Genomic DNA, 17800 nt, shown 5'->3' with positions numbered 1-17800 from the left:
ACTCCCTCCCCCTTCCTCCACTTCCCCACCACGCGACACAAACAATTTTCCGGAAGTAAGCAAAAGCAGTTATCAAGATGAGACCTGGCTCCACAGCTGCCAAAATACTGGAGATGGCAGGCTAGAAGCCAGTGGGTGTAGGCGAAGCACGTCTGCATCTGTGACCAGCTCCTTCCCCAGTTGCCACCCAACTGGAATCCCTGGGGCCGATGCCCCGAAGCCGGGCTGAGCTCTGTCGAGCTACAACCTCCCTCTCCTGGGGGCGGCGGGGTGGCAGCTGCGTGCCCCGAGGCACAGGTCCCGGCGCGGCCCCCAGCCCCCAAGGTGAGCCCCTAGGCCCCGCGAGGCGGCTGCTGGGCCGGGTCTGGGCGGGGGCCCAGGGAGCCGGGCGCTCCGCGTTGGCGCCTGCTGTTCCTGGCCCCTCCCGGGGGTGGCCCGCTCCCTTCCGCCTGTCGCCCCAAAATTGGCCCAACCGCCAATCGTCAGCCGCTCACCCCCCCCTACAGCCGGTGACCCATGGCCAATCGCCAGGGGTCTCTTTGCCAGGAGCTGGCACGGCCAGCCAATCGGGGAGGCCCCCCAGCGGGGCGGGGCGGGGCTGGGAGAGGAGGCGGCCTGGGGGCTGAACCTGGCTGGACCGACTGCGCCGCAGCCCGCGAGTCCAACCGAGGGGGTTGAAAAGGGGTGCTCGGAAGTGGTCCCACGCTCCCTCCCCTGGAGGCACAGAGGGCGGGGGCCTTGGCGAATGGCTTTCTTGCTGGCCACTTGCGGAGTGAGTAGACCCCGAGGGTCTGGGAGAGGGGCCGGCCCCCACCTCTGAGCCCCCGGGGTCCCTGCTGCCGGCCGCGGCCGGGCCGTGGGCGCGCCTGTCGCTCTCTCCCCGCCTGCTTCCCGCCGCCCTGTGGGGTGAGTAGGACGACGGGGCGCCCGGGCCCTCTCTGTAGGGAGCTGCCTCGCTTCCTTGGCCGAGCTGGGTTGCGGGCTCAGGCTAGGGGCCTCCTGTTCCACCGAGAAGTCATTCGCCACCAACAGACTTTGGAGTGAACCTCTTCCCCTTTTTCGATTCATGTTTGTGGAAGTCTGTTTTCCTTTCGAAAGCCATCTCACAGTATTTTAAACACAAAAGTTAAGCTTTCTCTTAATGTGAAAGCTTAGTTTTGACGAGTTACTCATTAATGGAATCTCCAGTTGCAGGCCAAGCATTTTCTGTTGTTTTATTTTTGGCACTGTTTTTTTCTGGCCCATTATTTTTATGTGTAGTAATTATGGATACTATTATTTGTGAGTATGTGTGTGGGGAGGGAGATGGTTTATGCTTTTTGCGTAGCTTGGGCAAAAATATTGAAAACTTGGGAATAGTTGTATGAAGTTCCCATAAAAACTAAAAGGAAAGGTTTAGGTCTCAGCGCAACTTAGTTATGGAAAATTGAGTGTGATAAATAGACGGAGAAGCATGTTTGGATCATCATGCTGCTTTTTGTGACATTCGTACTGTACTTGACAAGTATTTTGGTTATGAAACAGTGAGAGTATTGAACAAGAAAACTTTGCTTATTTAAAGTAACATTTGGTTTTGCTTGTTGATTAAACTGTTTAGTTTTAGCTGTGTTCAGGAAGTTAAAAACAAATCAAGTAATTACTTCTCCTAGTTTTTAGTGGAGAAGCTGGGAGGGATCTTGGAATAGTAGTTGCAGTTTTAAGAGCTTTTGTAGTGAACTTTAAATTGGAAATTCTCACCCGCTATCTGTGAATCATCTCTCAGAACACTGCCTGTATTGAACTGAGTAGGTGATAAAACCCTTTCATGAATAGTGTAACATCTCTTATTTACTTCTACTTAAAAAAACCGTTTTTTAAACTTTCGCTTTTTGTGCACTCCAGCAAGAGACAACTTAAGTAAAAATACCATATTACCTTTCCTAGGCTAGGGAAAATATAAACAGCTAAAAATGAGATTTTTAGTCTGAGAGCTTAAATGGGAAATAAGAAAGATAGTGGAGAAGCTGAATTTGTTTCTAAAGTGTCCTGCGTTTGATTTTGACAGAGATCACATTATTAAAGCGCCCCTCAGTAAGTACTAGGCTGCAAAGGCTATTGGTCACATCCATTTTGAGATTTCTACAGTTCTAGATGGTATGGTGGTTTGGGTTCTTTTTCAATCTGTAAAGACTGCGTTCTGTAATAATTGAACCACTCAGCCATCCCGAGTTGATAGGAAGATCAGCAGGGAATGTAGTTCCGTGTGTTTGGTTTAGCCTGGAAAGAGCATTGTGATATAATCATACTCTGCTTATTGGAAATCGGGCAGGTGCATGGTTTGCAGTCTATTGCTTGAAAAGACGATATCAGGCTTTAATTCTAAAGAGCAAATTCTAGGACGTCCTCTGAGATGTGTCGAGTTCTAGCATTATCTAAACTTCATGGTGTAGAATGATAACTGATATTTATGAAAATTGCATAGGAAAGAACCATTTTTATGATTTTTTTTAATGTACTTAGTTTAAAATTGTATTTTGGAAGATTTTTCAATAAAGATTCAAACAAAGATTATGTTTGAAAAAATAGTTATTAGGCTGAAATGTAATTAAGCCAAGTATCTCTCCCTAAATGTTTTAATTAATTGAAGTTCCACCACACACAGGCAGTTGTTTAGAGCCTTTTTCCATCACTGGTCACTAGGTCCTGTTAAGTTTGTCTTAGTAATATCTCTTGGATTTAGCTTTTTTTTTTTCCCCACGTGATAATGCTTTAATTCAGGCCTGCATCATCTCTCACCTAGACTTTTGCACAACCTTCTAACTAGCCTCCCTGTCGCTGGATTCCCTGTACCCATATTCTTTATCCGAAATCAGATCCAACTGAGTCACTCCTGTGCTTAAAAATCTATTTTGGCTTCCCTCTTACCAAAGTCCAGCTGCCTAGCATATCCTTGAAGGCCTTTCATAAACTGGTCCCAATTTCTCTTTCTTGACTTGGTTCTCAGCTACAGGTGCCCTATCTAAGCTGTCCACTCTAGCACTGTGAACTGTTAATTGCTTAGAACATTCCATAGCCTCTCATTGCTCTTTGTCCTTTCACAGCTTTTCCCTCTTGCTTAGAATTATAATTGTTAGAATTTTATCAAGTGATAAACCTCTTTTTTCCTTTAATACACCATTCATGTGTGACTTTTTCTTTGCTGTCTTCCTTCAGGCAGAGTATTAGAGTTACTCTTGTCTTTGTACTACTTACTACAGCATGTTCATATTGCTATGTTACAGCCTTCACTAGATTTATTGTAAATTTTTTGTTCACGTCTGATTTTTGCATTACACTCTAACCTCCTAGAGATCAGAAGTCATTACTCATCTTTGTATCCCCAGGGCCTTTGTCCCTAGTCAGTGCGTGGTACATAGTAGGTACTCAATGAATGGTTGTTAAATGATCAAAATATGCGACTTATTCATGTCTAAGAGTGCAAACCCTTGGCACACTCCTCAGGTGTACTGGAATTAGGTTTATCACTCTGAGTTAGAAATGTTTCCTAAGTCGCCAAGCTCCCTGGATGCTACCACACATGAGAGGCAGGGTTGGAGAGTGTGTTAAGAAACAGTGTTGCAAATGGTGAGTAGAAGCCCAGGTAAACCTCCTGCCCACCTCTCCCCCTGCCCTTTGTGAATCTGCTTGACTTCTTATGTAGTTGAGAGAATACTAAAGGCAGTACCAGCACAAATCGGTTTTGTAGTAGTTAGTATACTAGGAAAAAGGGTAGAGAAGTCAGGGGGACTGTTTGGAAGGGATGAAATTTGAGCTCATTCCAGAAGATTAGGTAATGCTGGATTATATTTGCTATTACCAGTATTGTCCTTAAAAAATGTCCTTTGAAGGGGCTGGCCCCGTGGCTGAGTGGTTAAGTTCGCGCGCTCCGCTGCAGGCGGCTCAGTGTTTCGTTGGTTTGAATCCTGGGCGCGGACATGGCACTGCTCGTCAAACCATGCTGAGGCAGCGTCCCACATGCCACAACTAGAAGAACCCACAATGAAGAATATACAACTATGTACCGGGGGGCTTTGGGGAGAAAAAGGAAAAAAATAAAATCTTTAAAAAAAAAAAAAATGTCCTTTGAAGAGGACGATAGTACCTGGCACATAATGGATGTTCAGTAAATATTTGTGTCATGAATAAATGTTAGTGGTTGCTGTGTGTGTGTCTATGTGAGAGAGAGAGAGAGAGAGAGAGAGACTTGTAGCTCTTCCCAAATTGGAGTTCCTTTATTTCTGGAGACACCTTTAAGAACTTTGCTGCTTTGCAGTATTGACTGAGCAGCTCATTTTGTTTTTTCCAAAATATGCCGCTTCAATCAAGTTATTCTGCTTACTTGGTTGTTTCTTTGCATTCTCTGCATTCCAGAGCATGTTTTTAAAATCTGGCTGCATTAGTCTTTCTCATTCAGTTTCAAGGTTACACTAAATGATAGAGGTTGCTTGGGTTTTAACATTCATTGTCATTCCATGGAGGACTTGGCTGCAGTTGGAATTTGTAAGTTGTTATTGTCTTTATTTAAATAAAATTAATTTTTTCAAAGGTGAATAAGTGGATCGTAGGTTTTTCCAATATGCTGAGGTATTTACTCACCTGGTGAACATGGTTACTCACCTGGAGATATTTGGCTTCACAGAATCCTAGAACTGGAAGGAATCTTAAAGTTTTAATTCAACCTCTACCTGTTTTTATAGTGGTGGAAACAATCTCAGAGAAGCCAAGTGACTTGGCCAAGGTCACATGGTCAGAGACTAGAATAACCAGGACTAGAGCCCTATGATTCTTGCTCTTTTACTATCTAGAGAGAACCAGGGTGCTGCTGGCTCTCCTCTCCATCCACTGTTCACCTCACTCCCCAAACCCCAGTCCTGTTTCCTGTTCAGCCACTAATTTTGGTTTCCTTTCAGATTCAGCACTTGAATCTGAAAAATATCATCTTCTCTCCTTTTCCAAGAGAAGCTTCTTCCTCATTTGACCTCTCTGTGCTTTTCAGCCTGGTTTGTACTTATACTAGCTACTCAGTCTAGGAGCAGATGAGATTCATTCTCTGCTCTTCTCTGCTTTCTGTTCTAGAAGGCTAACTTTTACAGCCTATGTCACCTGGTGTCCTTTATCCTTTGGCTTTTGGTTGGGTTTAGCCAATGGGAGGCAGCGGCAGAAGATGGAAGGACAAAAAGAAAGAACCTTTGGGAAGTTTATTCCTCTTGCTCCTTCTCTGCTTTGGTGCATTTCTGGCAGTGGCTGTGTCCTTCAACTAGGATATCCTTTGAGTAGCTTCTCCTCTGATTGGCCTTTGGTGCCATTGTTTCCTTCCTTGATCCTTCAGGCTTGGGGTGGAGAGGGCCTCCTGCTGTTCCTAATTCCTGGATACTTTAGCATCCCTTGTTAGTTTCCTTAACTCTGCTCTCATTTCTCTAGTCACTTAATTAAAGAAAAGTTCAAACATCCCGTCCGATTACGCTATTTTTGCCCAGGCCCACTGCCGTAATACTTTTCCTCTCCCCATCTCTGTCCAAATCCTGCACTCTAAAATGCTACCTCTGTGAAACCTTTCTCATTCCCTTAACTTCTCCTTTTAATCTCTTAATACCTTTCTTTTAACACTTATTTTTACCGTGCTTGAATCAGTTATTTGTAGACAGACGGTCATTTCCTTTAATAGATTTGAAACTCTTAGGACAGGGTCTGTATGTCTGCTTTATCTTGGCATCCGCAAAGCATCCAATACAGTGCCATAGTCATAAGAGATGCCTAATGAATACATCATTATCATAATACTAAATTCTAAGCCCAGAGTAGTATGTGTAAAACTGTGCTCATGACAAGATTTGGCACCAGAGAATCAATTTTTAGAGGGATAAGTTGATTGTCATTGCTTAGTCTTGCTTATACTGCCTGTACAATACAATGTCTTTCTCCTATTGTTTCTCTTTTTTTCTTAAAAACTTTTAATTAGCCTTAAAAAATTCAGCATCCATACTTGTAATACAATAAATCTTTTATAATAACTAAATGAGTTATTTATGATTTTTTCATGAATACTCTGGTTTATATCTGCAAGAACTTCTTGTTCTTTGATTACTTTTTGTGTTTAAATACTAACAGACACAATTCAGAATGCCTTCATTCATTTGTTTTTATTGAGCACTTTCTATAAACCAAGCACTAGCCTGGGAGATACAGTAGAGAACAAAACAAAGTCTGTCCTCATATTTTTCTAGTCTTATTTTAGACCATCTTGATAGATTTCTGACAACAGTTGAGCTATATCGTGGTAATTTTGTATTACGCTTTTAACAGCTTTAGGAAAAACTGAACCTGTTTCATTCAAACTGTTTGATATTCACTGGCAGCTAAAATCAGATATACAAAAACTGCTTTGGTACATACAATTTTTAAGGAATAAGTGAGAAACCAATTATAGAATCTCTTCTTTTCAATTCAGGGTGGTCGTTTTTGTTCTCTTGTGTTTGGTTGGTTTGTGTGAGATATAAGCCTTTTAATACTCATTATCTCTTGGTCTGACTAGTTTATCGTTTAGCTCTGCTTGGATGTTGTTTAATTTTCAATATTATATTTTGCTACACAGATCCAGTTTTGTTAGAGGAATATATCAGATTTTCTTTTTGAAAACATTTCGTAATCAAATTTTCAACAAGCATTATGCTATATATGAGCATTCTTCAGTTATTTCAAAACTTGAACTACTAAAATACTCAGTTTATGGATTTATGTGTTTAATGTGAATTTCTCTTAGTTATATGTAGAGCAAATTTCCAGGAAGCTTACCTAAAATTCTGTTTTTGGTAGACCTTTAAAAATAGTGAGACTTTTTGCTTTCCAAAATGCTGTTAAGCTGAATGATAGTAGTCTGAGGTTGGGGAGTGGAAGAACGTATTTTTTCTATTCCGTACTAGTAAGCCACTCAGAACTTGTTTAGATCTTGGAATGACTTAACTTATAACTTTTAAGGAAGATATTCCTAGTAATCTGACTAACTAGTGTGTGAAAAGAAAAGCTTTGGCTGATTACCCACACCACGTGGTAAAACAATGCTTTGTAAGGGGGAATGATGTAGTAGGTGTTTTGTTTTTTATGAGTTTGCTTTCTTGAATCTTGACTCATAGTGTTATTGGCAGGAAGGATGTAGAAAAAAATTTAGGTATTCTGCTTTGTTTTACTGGCTATTTTTCTTCTCAGCATTTATTCCAGTATAGTGGTGATTGCTAAGTTTTAAGTGCTTTTTTTTTTTTTTTTGCTAGTTTGCGCTTTATCCGTGAATGATGTCATAAATTTGTTAAGCTACATTTTATTTTGCTTAGAAAGGTGTATCTGAGCAACTTCAATATTGCCAAATTTACTCTTAAGACATTTTAGCATTTTGTAGATAATTTTAAAAGAATAATGCTGATGATTTTGCAAGCTAGAACAGTTATAAAATTTTGGAAAAATATTTATAACCTGCACAGTTTCTGAATGTTTTACTCAAAGCTTTTGATTTTAAGTTAAATAAATAAATGCCTGCTTATTAAAAAAGCAAACAACATGAATATTTAAAGTAAAAACTAAAAGAATCCTAGTCTCAAACGCTCCCTTTCCTCAGTCCTGCTGCCCAGGAGTAATATATGCATTTCCTGTGTTTTGTTTCATGTGATTTATTTCAGATTGTGTGTGTAAATAAAATAACTTTTTAAAGTGTAACTTCTATATTACTCGTGTCTCCACTTATCTAGCATAAGGTAAGCACTCAGTTAATATTAATTGACTTGAATTCTGGTGTCTGTTTTATTTCTGTGGTTTGCTTTCTACATTCCAGAGCCTGTAAATTCATGTTTCGTTTTAGGTTTTTGTTTGTTTGTTTGTTTTAGTATTTTGCTGATTCTGAAACCTCTGAAGCAATATGCCTTCCAGATATTTATATCTCTTAATGCTAGTTAACATCCTTTGTAGAGAGGGAGACCATATAATTTATTGTCCAAACAGGCACTTTTGAGAGTGAGGAGGCTGCTAATAATTTTGTTGAGACAACAGGCATAAACAGGGAATATCTCAGACAAATTAGGATATATGGTCATTCTGTTTATAAACTTCAGGTTTTGTTTGTTTTGTTTAGTTTCAACAGTAACTTTTTACATGACTTCATTGAATAAATTGGGAGTTGGGAAGACAAGCTATCAATGATTTAAATAGAGGAAAATGGCACAAATGCCAAACTTTCTCTGTGGAGTTGTTTGAGTAACCAAATCACTTTATGGAATCAATATTAGTATTTTGTCCTATAAATCAGGTTACATAACAGTGTCAGTATTAGATGAAGAGATCCTGAAGAGTAAGCAGTTGAGCTGAGTTACGATTAAAGTTCATGAATTTTGGCACTGGTGGTTGTGCCTAATTCCTTCTTGACAAAGCAGTTCTTTTCTGTCCCAACTGTATGATCAATTCAGATTTGTTTTGTGATTTTTTTTCACAGAAACTTAATATTATGCGTAAACTATTCTCTTTGTAAATTTATAGATACAAGGGATTCTATTTTTCAAAGAACTAATAGTGCATTTTCAAAAATCAGATTATATTATGGGGAAAGACTTTATATTGTTTGACTCTTTGTTACCAAGGTAATAATTCAGTACCATTTAACTTTTGTGGTTCAATCATAATACCCAATACTTTTCTGAACATCTCATAGGGAATTTTTTCTGATCTGTTTTCCAAGACTCTGTTATCGCTTGTTTTGTCTATTGCTCATACGTTTTTTATTACTGTTAGCTATTACCTTCTTCAGAGTTGATCAACTTAGTTTGTTTTCCTTTTTAAAGCAGTGTTAAATACAGTTTAACTTAACGCTTATATCCTTTCTGTGATTATAGATCTCTGTTAAAATTGCATGTGTTTTATAGTATTACCTAGTTATTTTGTTCTTATCCATCAAATATTCATTGAGCACCTTCTGTATGTTAGGCACTAGTTTAAGGCCTGGGGATATAGTGGAAATCCTGGTTATTTGCGATTCCAAATTATGAAGAGGAAATAGAATACCTACTGTTGTGTTTCTTTATGCATATTATCTCATGTCATCTATCCAACAACCTTGAGTGGTTTGTTATTGTGCTCATCCCTAGATGACAAAATGGAGGCAGAGAAAGTAACTTGGTCAGATCATACAGGTAATTGGTTGGGAAGTTGCAGATTCAAGATTTTAAACTAGATCAGTCTGACCTTAAAGCTTATTCTTATTTTCACTACGTCAAGCTCCTTCAGGTAGTTTTCAGATTACACTTTAGTGCTCTTATGCCCTGAACTTTTTTCAAATATGTATCATTGTGATTTAATAGAAAAGTGTAATGGATTGTAAGTCAAAGGACTAAGTTGAAATCCCAGTTAAAAAACAAAGTCCCAGCTGAATGATTTGGGTAAACACTTAGAAAATAGTTAGTGTTTATCTACTTTCTATGTTGTGATAATGAAATGAGAAAACTTGTAAAGTGTCTAACAGGACCTAATACTGTGAAAAAATCTTTAATATATATTGTGAATCCATGGTGTTCAAACTGTTCACTTAAAACTATGGCAAAAGATCTTTTAGGACATTCCTCGGGTACCTAGTGCTGGTGAGATAGCTATAGCTACTATGTTGATAAAAACCCTTATTTGGAACCTTAGGTTATCAGAACATTGAATTAAACGGAAAATACCTTCCTGAAAGTACACTGGGAAAATTTAGTAATAGGCTTAATTTTATGGACATTTTTGCATTGATAATCTTCACTACAAGTGAGTTGAGAGTTGAGTATTCTTTAGGCTTAAAAAAATAGAGAGAGGGGCTGGCCCGGTGGCTTAGTGGCTAAGTTTGCATGCTCCACTTCGGGAGCCTGGTGCAGGTTTGGATCCTGGGCACAGACCTAGCACCACTCATCAAGTCATGCTGTGGCAGCATCCCACATAAAGTAGAGGAAGATTGGCACAGATGTTAGCTCAGTGACAATCTTCCTTGGGCAAAAAGAGGAAAGTTAGCAACAGATGTTAGCTCAGGGCCAATCTTCCTCACCAAAAAAAAGAAAGAAAGAAAGAAAAGAAAGAAAACACCCAGAAACAGGGAGAAATTCTTACCCTCAGAACTTCTCTATACCTCTAAACCCTATTCTTCCTTTACCTGAAGAAGATAAACCACAGAGACAACAGAGATTATAAATATTTCCAAACTTTCAGTAATCTGAAGAAATCACAGTATAGCCCACATAAAATCACGGTCTTATTAATATTTCTGGTTTCTTTAATAAACTTTTTTCATCATTAAACCAACTTTTAAGCCATTTGGTATGGAGACAAAATGGTGTCATTTCTCGAAATCTTAATTTGCTAACAAAATTTCTAAGGAACAGAAAAGCCATTAAGTTTAGTATAAAAACTTAGCAAATGTTCTTTTATTTATTTTTTTTAACTTGCTACTTGCTGCTCATGTACCTGCTTTTCCTCTGTGTAGTTACAGATTTTTCTCTTATTATTCCTTTACTTAATTATTGATGTCAGACTCACAGCATGGTAACTTTCTATTCTCTCTTTTCCTTACCTTTTTGGAAGATCAGTACCACACTTGCTTTTTTCCAGTCTTCTGGTATCTCTCCAGTTCTTGAATTTTCAAAAATAATTGTAAGTGATTCAATTGTAAGTATACCCTATACTTCTTTCATTGGATGAAAGTGTATCTGTGATGCATGTCATCTCATGTTGCTGATTGTGAACATAAAACTTTCCAAATATTCTCATATTTTAATCAGAATGACATTTTTGCAAAGTTTTTGTTTTAATTATAGGGTGTATGTTTTGCTAATTTGTAAAAATCATCTACTTTTGTCAGGATTCATGCCATTTATTTTTTAGTAGGAAGCTTGTTTTCTTTGGTATTTTTCCTGTGTTAAATTTTTAAGCAGTTACTCTTTTACAGTTCTACTACTGGCAACTTAGTCTGTTTTCTTGTTATTCTGAACTTTTCTATTAGACTTAGATGGAGTAATTTCTCTATTTCTAATATATTCTCCTTTTCTCTTTTTGCAACATATTTTTATTATATACTGTTTTGTCCTGTATAAGAGAAAGCACTGAACATAGGGTACTTAGTTCTTTAAGTTTTTGCTGTGAAATAAGATTTGGTATGAAAATAACTACTCATTTGTAAGTTTCTTTTTACAAAGTTATTATTCAGCCATAGCCCTTCCTGTTCTACATTATTCTCCTCAGTTCCTCAAATTACCCATAACTTTCTTATTTCCTGATTCTGACCTCAAGAAGACCTTAAACCACCTTTTAACACCACTGTTCATTACTCTTCCTCTGTCGGCAGGAATTACTTTGAAAGCTCTTACTCCCTGCCTCAAAAATTGCGTCCTGCACTATTTATTGAGAGTGTCTCTCCAAAGCAGCTGTACTTTCTGTGGACTTCAGACAGTTTTAAGGCCATCCCTGGCAATACTCTTCTTTTTAATGGGGTGAAGCATTTTCGTTTATGTGTATGTATAAACAGTGTTTAATGTCCTAACTAAAGTCATTAATAGGAATTCATTTAATTTTGCTGAGATTTGTTAGCTTTGAAGTACCTTCTGAGAAGAAAAAAGTTGATGCTATTCAACTTAAGTATTAGGAAGATAGTAGGAAGTACTTACAGTTTGAGACAGTTTGATATTCTTCTATCAGTCTAGCTATTTATTTTTGACATTCCCCTTAAATTGGGCCAGATGTGTCTCTCTGTCTCTTTCTATGTACATATTTTAAACTGTATACATAAATCCTGGCTGATAGAAAATCATGTATTACTATTCTTGATGTTATATATGTACTTTATCTTTCTTTATTACAAAGTACTCTTGAATACTAGAAACTATTTTATTTTTAGCATTTTTGCCACATAAGTGGAGTTTTTTCTTTATAGAGATTTCTAATTTTATGGTTAGATTTAGGTTTAATTTCTGTTTCTTCTAATATAACTACTTTTACGTCACGTCTATTTTGTCTTTCTTTCTCTGTAATAGTTGTGTTTAGTTTACGCCTTAAATGAATTCATACAGAAATCATCAAGTTAGAACTGTGGCTCGTCTATATAGTAAATCAGGGAGCAGCAGCCTCTTTGATCCAGACCGCCAAAAATGCAACATAACCAGTTCAGTGACTACTGAAGGATGTGGACAGGAGAGAGGGAAAGAAAGACACGAAGAAGGGAGTGAGGGAGGAGAAAAAGAACAGAAAGGCAAGAGAAACCTAGGGAGAAGAGGTCATGGGGAAGACTGTTATCATGGCATCAGCAGTTCCCAGATGCTGCAGTCAGTGCCACATGCATTCATTCAACACAGAGCCAGCCTTAGGAGATACGGTGTTAAACGAATGGCACAGTTTCTGCCCTAATGGGGTTTATACGCCTTCAGAGAAGTCAATCAATTAAATATTTAATTATGATGAAGTGTGATAGATATTAGATAAGGCGAGTACAGAATGTTAGAATGTATATCTGCTTGACTCCCAACCTGCTTGTTCTCAAGTGTGACTGTAAGATGTCACTAAGTAGGAAGTCACACTCTGTCTTAAAGGGTCTGCTCTGTTCTGAGTTCTTTTCAAAGGAAGACAGACCACTCTCAACATCATAAAGGACTATATTCTATTTTTATGATCTGTTTTAAAACAAAACTCCATTAAAAAGGATCTGAATATAGTGCCTTATATTGTAAATGCTGAATGGAAAGAGGAATAGTTATGATTTTAAGGGAATTTTTATGAAATAGTGTATGTTAGGAGGTAATGAGTTCCTTGTCTCTTGAGATACTCAAGCAAAGATCAAATGACTTTCAAAGACATTATGCTAACTTCTATGAGTGGGAGGTTGGACTAGGTGGCTTTGATTCTGTGTACTGTACATTACAATATACAGTGAAAACTTGTATCTTCTAGTGAATTATGCTTAAAAGATTTGAGAAAACAGTTTAATTACTATCAGTTGCTTGTCCGTGTTATTGATAAATTTGTACGTTTTATTTTATTGATTGTAGATGGGGAGCAACTGTATGTGTAGAATTTCTTTTTAAATAAGGCCAAAGATTTATGGATTACTGTGCAAAGGAGTTTAGGCCAGTTCTGGGATTTTAAGCTAATAACTCTTATAAATCTCCCATTATAAATTACATAAGGAAGAATGGATTGGTGAGCATATCTTTTATTTGGATGTTGTAACGTGTGGAGTTTATTCTAAGGGTAAAGGAATGTCGTGGAAGACAAAAGCAGGTCTGAGAATAGAGCCAAGATGAGGTTCATATGATTATAGAAACATCAAAGATTTGTTTGTTAAGAATTAATTTAGGTGGATTTCAGATCTCAGTAGTAATTTAAATCTAATTTGTCTCTATTTATTTACTGGAGGGTTTTTAATCAGATAGTGATTTGTTCAAAAGGATATGTTGGAGTTTTCCAGTGGTAGTTCTGAGTATATTCAGAAGAGGGAAAATTCTTAAAGATCAGTTTTTCTCCCTCATTTAGGTGTTTCACCTTTTATTCATTTATGAATATGCCATTGACCTTTTTGATGTTTAGCAAGAACAGTGTATTTAGCTGATTTTCACTGGGTCTTATAGTTAAATTATTGTTTATTATGTTGTAGTGCTTTGTGAAACAAAACAAAACAAAAATCAAGCCAAGCAGTGCTGGTTTTTCTGTGGTACAGTAACGCGGAAAGAAACTGCTCCTTTCTTAGTAGTACAGTGCTGCAGTGTCTCTGAAGTGTAGTGGAATTAGCCTTCCTTTTCCACATCTTTTATTATACTATACATAGTAAATGTTTCTAATAGGGAGTTTTTTGGGTTATCTTTAAAAATAAAGATGTTTAACCACAATTTTATAAATATATCTGGATTTTACATACGTGATTTATGATGATTTTTTTCCATAAACTTTGTTTTTATACATGACATCTCATTTGGAAGGGGTTTGTCAATACTCATTTCAAGCAGTTTCTTTACATGTATGTAAAAAAAGAAGTGGGCAGTTTTATTGCCTTTGAATTTGAAAAGGAAAATGCATTACAAGATAAATTAATTTTCCTGTGGTCTTAATAGGACTTAGGTTTTTAGTGTTTGGTTGAGAATTTGAATTTTGGTTTGGGAAGAGCAACAATAGTTAATGACAACAATAGTTAATGATAGTGTTAGTAATGGTAGTCTTTCGTAGAGATAGTAGGTGCCACATTAGGAATAGGAGGAGGACGCCTGTATTTGGCAGGTAAGGAAACAGAAGCTTAGAGAGACACAGTATCTTGTTAGTGGCTGAGCTGGAATTAGAGACCAGGTTTGCCAAGTCTATTGTTGTTTCCAAAATACTATACTGTCTCAATCTAGTGTTTGAGATAATGGCTCTGCTTTGGTAATGATATACAAGGATGAGATGTTGGTGTAATATAAAATGAACTCTGGACTCAGTTTACTAAAATGGGGAGTGTGAAAATGATCGACGTGTTTTGGCCAAAAAGCAGGTGAAGGTCAAGTGTGGTATGTTGAACCATTATATTTCACCTCTTTAGCGCAGAATTTTGTGGTTGGGTTGGGATTGTGACATTAGTGGTTCCCAACCGTTCCATTATTTCCTTGTTTACCTGCATGACAACTGGGCGTGCAAATATGGCAAGCTGATGGTCTTGTTCAATATCCATCTGTTTTGTCTTTTACACCTGGGATTGATGTGTTTTTCAGTCAGAGAGATTAAGAACTCAAAAGTTTCTTTTGAGTCAAGTTAAAATATAAGAATCCCATGCTGTTGGAGCTTAAATTTTTTAGTGTAGGAAAGGTGGGACCTACAAATGCGAGACTGTTAAACTGAGAAATAAGTGGGCCCTCTAAATAAATAAACATTTACACTGCACCCAGGGTGTAGTATTCATGCCACGGGTGAAACTGAGTAGGGTACTCGATTAAGAGAGAAGTGTTATCCCTTTCATTTAGAGAGGGGCCTCTTAGAAGAGGTGAGAATTTTTAGGTTCATTTTTCTTTTTTTTTTTTTAAATATGAGAGGAGGAAAACAGAGCTGATGGGGTAGGTTAGGGAATGTGAGAACTAAATACTGAGAATATGAAGTTAAGATTGAGGGACTGGAGGAATGAACTGAACAGAAAATACGGGGAGAATAGACGGTAATCTAGGTTATTTTGTATATATTTGTCTAGCTAAATTCCTATTGCTCTGGAGGTGACTGGGAGCCATTGTGGGGCTTTTTGGGAGAGAAGAAAGTGATTCTGAAGAGCTGGGTAAATCCTTATTTGAGCAGCTGCACGTGTAATTGACGTGAAGGAAATAGTGCCAGAAGTTTGTGAGGAAGATTGATCTACCACTATTTTTGGAGAATTTAGAAAATTTAAATAGACCTACTATTTATGTGAAAGTACTATTTTTATTTTAAAATTGAAATGTCATGTATGAAGGATGAAGCATGTTTTGTACTATTAAACATTGCTTGGTACTCCTAGATTTATTGCAGATTTTCTTTTTCTCTAGGGTTTGGATTCAGGATTTGTTCCTAGTGTTCAAGACTTTGATAAGAAACTTACAGAGGCTGATGCTTACCTACAAATCTTGATAGAACAATTAAAGGTGTGGCATTAGTTTATATATTGAATTGATATAAAGTAGTAAATGTTATTGAGCTTGATTTTTGAGTAAAAACAATTACTTAATATTAATTTACAAACTTTATGTGGTTTTCCAGCACTTTTGAAAGCTGACATTAAAAGATCTGGTGACATTCAAAAATCTTTTATCTCTAATTATTATGGTAAATAGTATATGTATATGTTTCTTTTTTGGTCATTAAAAGTAAATATTTAGACATAATTGGAAGAAAATAAGACAAGCTTAGATTCGTATTCTGTTGAAAAGTTCTACAAAACTGGTAAATTTTGAGTGGCTTGATTTCTATGGCCTGGCTTTTTCCATTTTTGGAGAGTTGGGAGAGGTGATTTCTCTACTTCCTTTATCATTATTGAAATTAATTGTCTCTTTCAATTCCTACCTTAAGATTAATTACAAGCAAAAGTCTTCAAGAAAAAGGAGTGTTGATAAATTTGGATGACAAAGCAGAAAAAACTTAGGTTTGAATTGATATTTTAAGTCCTTAAAAGTCATCTGTTTTCTTTTGCTTGTAATTCTACCAGAGTAATTGATCTTGACTGCTTAAAAGAATTCAGTAGAATTTGACTTGATACAATGCCTTGAAAAAATATGTTATCTTGAAAGTACATGTAAGTCATCCCTGAAAGAAATGTGTTTAAGAACTGAAGGTTGCTTTTCTTTGTTTAGTAAATGTACACAATGTAGTAAAGTGACTTGATACTATAATCATTTTTTTTAATCCCCTAGCTTTTTGATGACAAACTTCAAAACTGCAAAGATGATGAACAGAGAAAGGTAACGTCTATAATCACGATTTTGACTTTAAAATTCTTAAATCCAAGAGCCTTTTGGAGAAATAACAGAAGGACCTCAGTGTTTTGACTACTATAGTAGTACTATTGACCTCTTATGATAGTACTGCCATGTAGACTTCAAGGGGAGTTTTCTGGGTGAATTTCTGTTATGGTTTCATAATTAAACAAAAGGGTAAAGTACAAAAATGTAATATGATACCCTTTTTGTAAGTACCACCTTCCTAGGAGTAAATTCTTTCCTCTTCAGGTACATATGTTGCAGGTAGAAAGTTATCTTATTAAATTTACATGTGGCTACTTCAGATATTAATAAACTAACCGGTAAGAATTTTAAGAATAAACAAGAAGCCACAGATGAGGAAACAAAATGAATGTTGCTTTAATTATAGTTCTGCTACTGTTTTCCCCCACTGTGGATTTCTGACAACTACTTTGTAGTTTGAATGTTTTCTTTTTTCAATTAACATTTTTTCTATCGTTAACTAGATTCCTGATGCAGCATCTTTTTTTTTTTTTTTTTTTTCCATTTCTGTGGACCATAGCCTTGCATTTGGCTCTTTTATACTTGGTAATAGTAGTCATGTTTAACTCACCTTCCATTCTTAGTTTTGGAATTTAACCGTATCATTTTTAAACAACTTAGCTAAGTTTAAGCTAATTCTAAAATAAGCATTTTTAAATGACATAGTAAAATCTATAGAAAAGACAAAACATGTTTTCAGGTAAGGAATAAGAATGTTTTATATTATTCTTACAAATCTTGAATTGAAGCACATGGATTTTATTTGAGGATAAGGTCTGAATTTTTTATTTAAGTGATTTAAATAAAAAAGTATAACAAAAAGTACTCCCTTCCCAACCTGCAAGCACTTGCTTAGAATAGTGAGTACATTTTGGTAAAATTCTTTAAATGACTAACCACTAAGAAACAACTTTGTGTTTCTGATTATTTCTGTGTAAACTTATTTTTTGCAGAAAATTGAAACTCTCAAAGAGACAACAAATGTAAGTTATGTGTCTGATAGACTGTGGCTTTGTATTAGAAAGTACTTTAAAATGTTATTTCTGTTTTAAGCTGCTACTGTTAATAAGAACAATTGAGATTTTAAGTTTATGAATTTTTACAGAGTGTTTGAGTTGTATTATTTTCTAGAGGAATTTAAGTGAATAGAATAATCCTGCTAATTGAAATTGGCTGAGTGCCATTTTATCTGTTTCTTGTCTGTTTGGGATCCTTGGATAAAAGGTGTCATTCGTGCACAACACATATATTCTCTTTCTTATAATTAAAATATATTGTGATTCAAGTTTTCTGATGTGGTGACTGCCCTT

The 17800-nt window shown here is 36.7% G+C and overlaps 1 protein-coding gene across 24 annotated transcripts in view; it reads left to right on the top strand.

Moving 5' to 3' along the window:
- OSBPL9 (oxysterol binding protein like 9) overlaps nt 1-17800 on the top strand; it is a 156150-nt gene that overhangs the window by 99612 nt on the left and 38738 nt on the right. For 7 of the 24 annotated variants that reach the window (XM_023630002.2, XM_023629996.2, XM_070259983.1 and 4 more), the window contains 4 exons: nt 10600-10668; nt 15540-15635; nt 16401-16448; nt 17444-17473. In XM_023630002.2, the coding sequence (XP_023485770.1) occupies nt 10600-10668; nt 15540-15635; nt 16401-16448; nt 17444-17473 (243 nt within the window). Of the gene's footprint in view, nt 1-37; nt 325-354; nt 907-7685; nt 7761-10599; nt 10669-15539; nt 15636-16400; nt 16449-17443; nt 17474-17800 lie in introns of those variants that run through there. The other 17 variants (XM_023630012.2, XM_023630007.2, XM_070259990.1 and 14 more) reach the window with 9 other exon arrangements.

Source organism: Equus caballus, chromosome 2 (assembly GCF_041296265.1).
Source record: "Equus caballus isolate H_3958 breed thoroughbred chromosome 2, TB-T2T, whole genome shotgun sequence".
Taxonomy (NCBI): Eukaryota; Metazoa; Chordata; class Mammalia; order Perissodactyla; family Equidae; genus Equus; species Equus caballus.
This window is presented reverse-complemented; position numbering and strand designations above follow the sequence as displayed.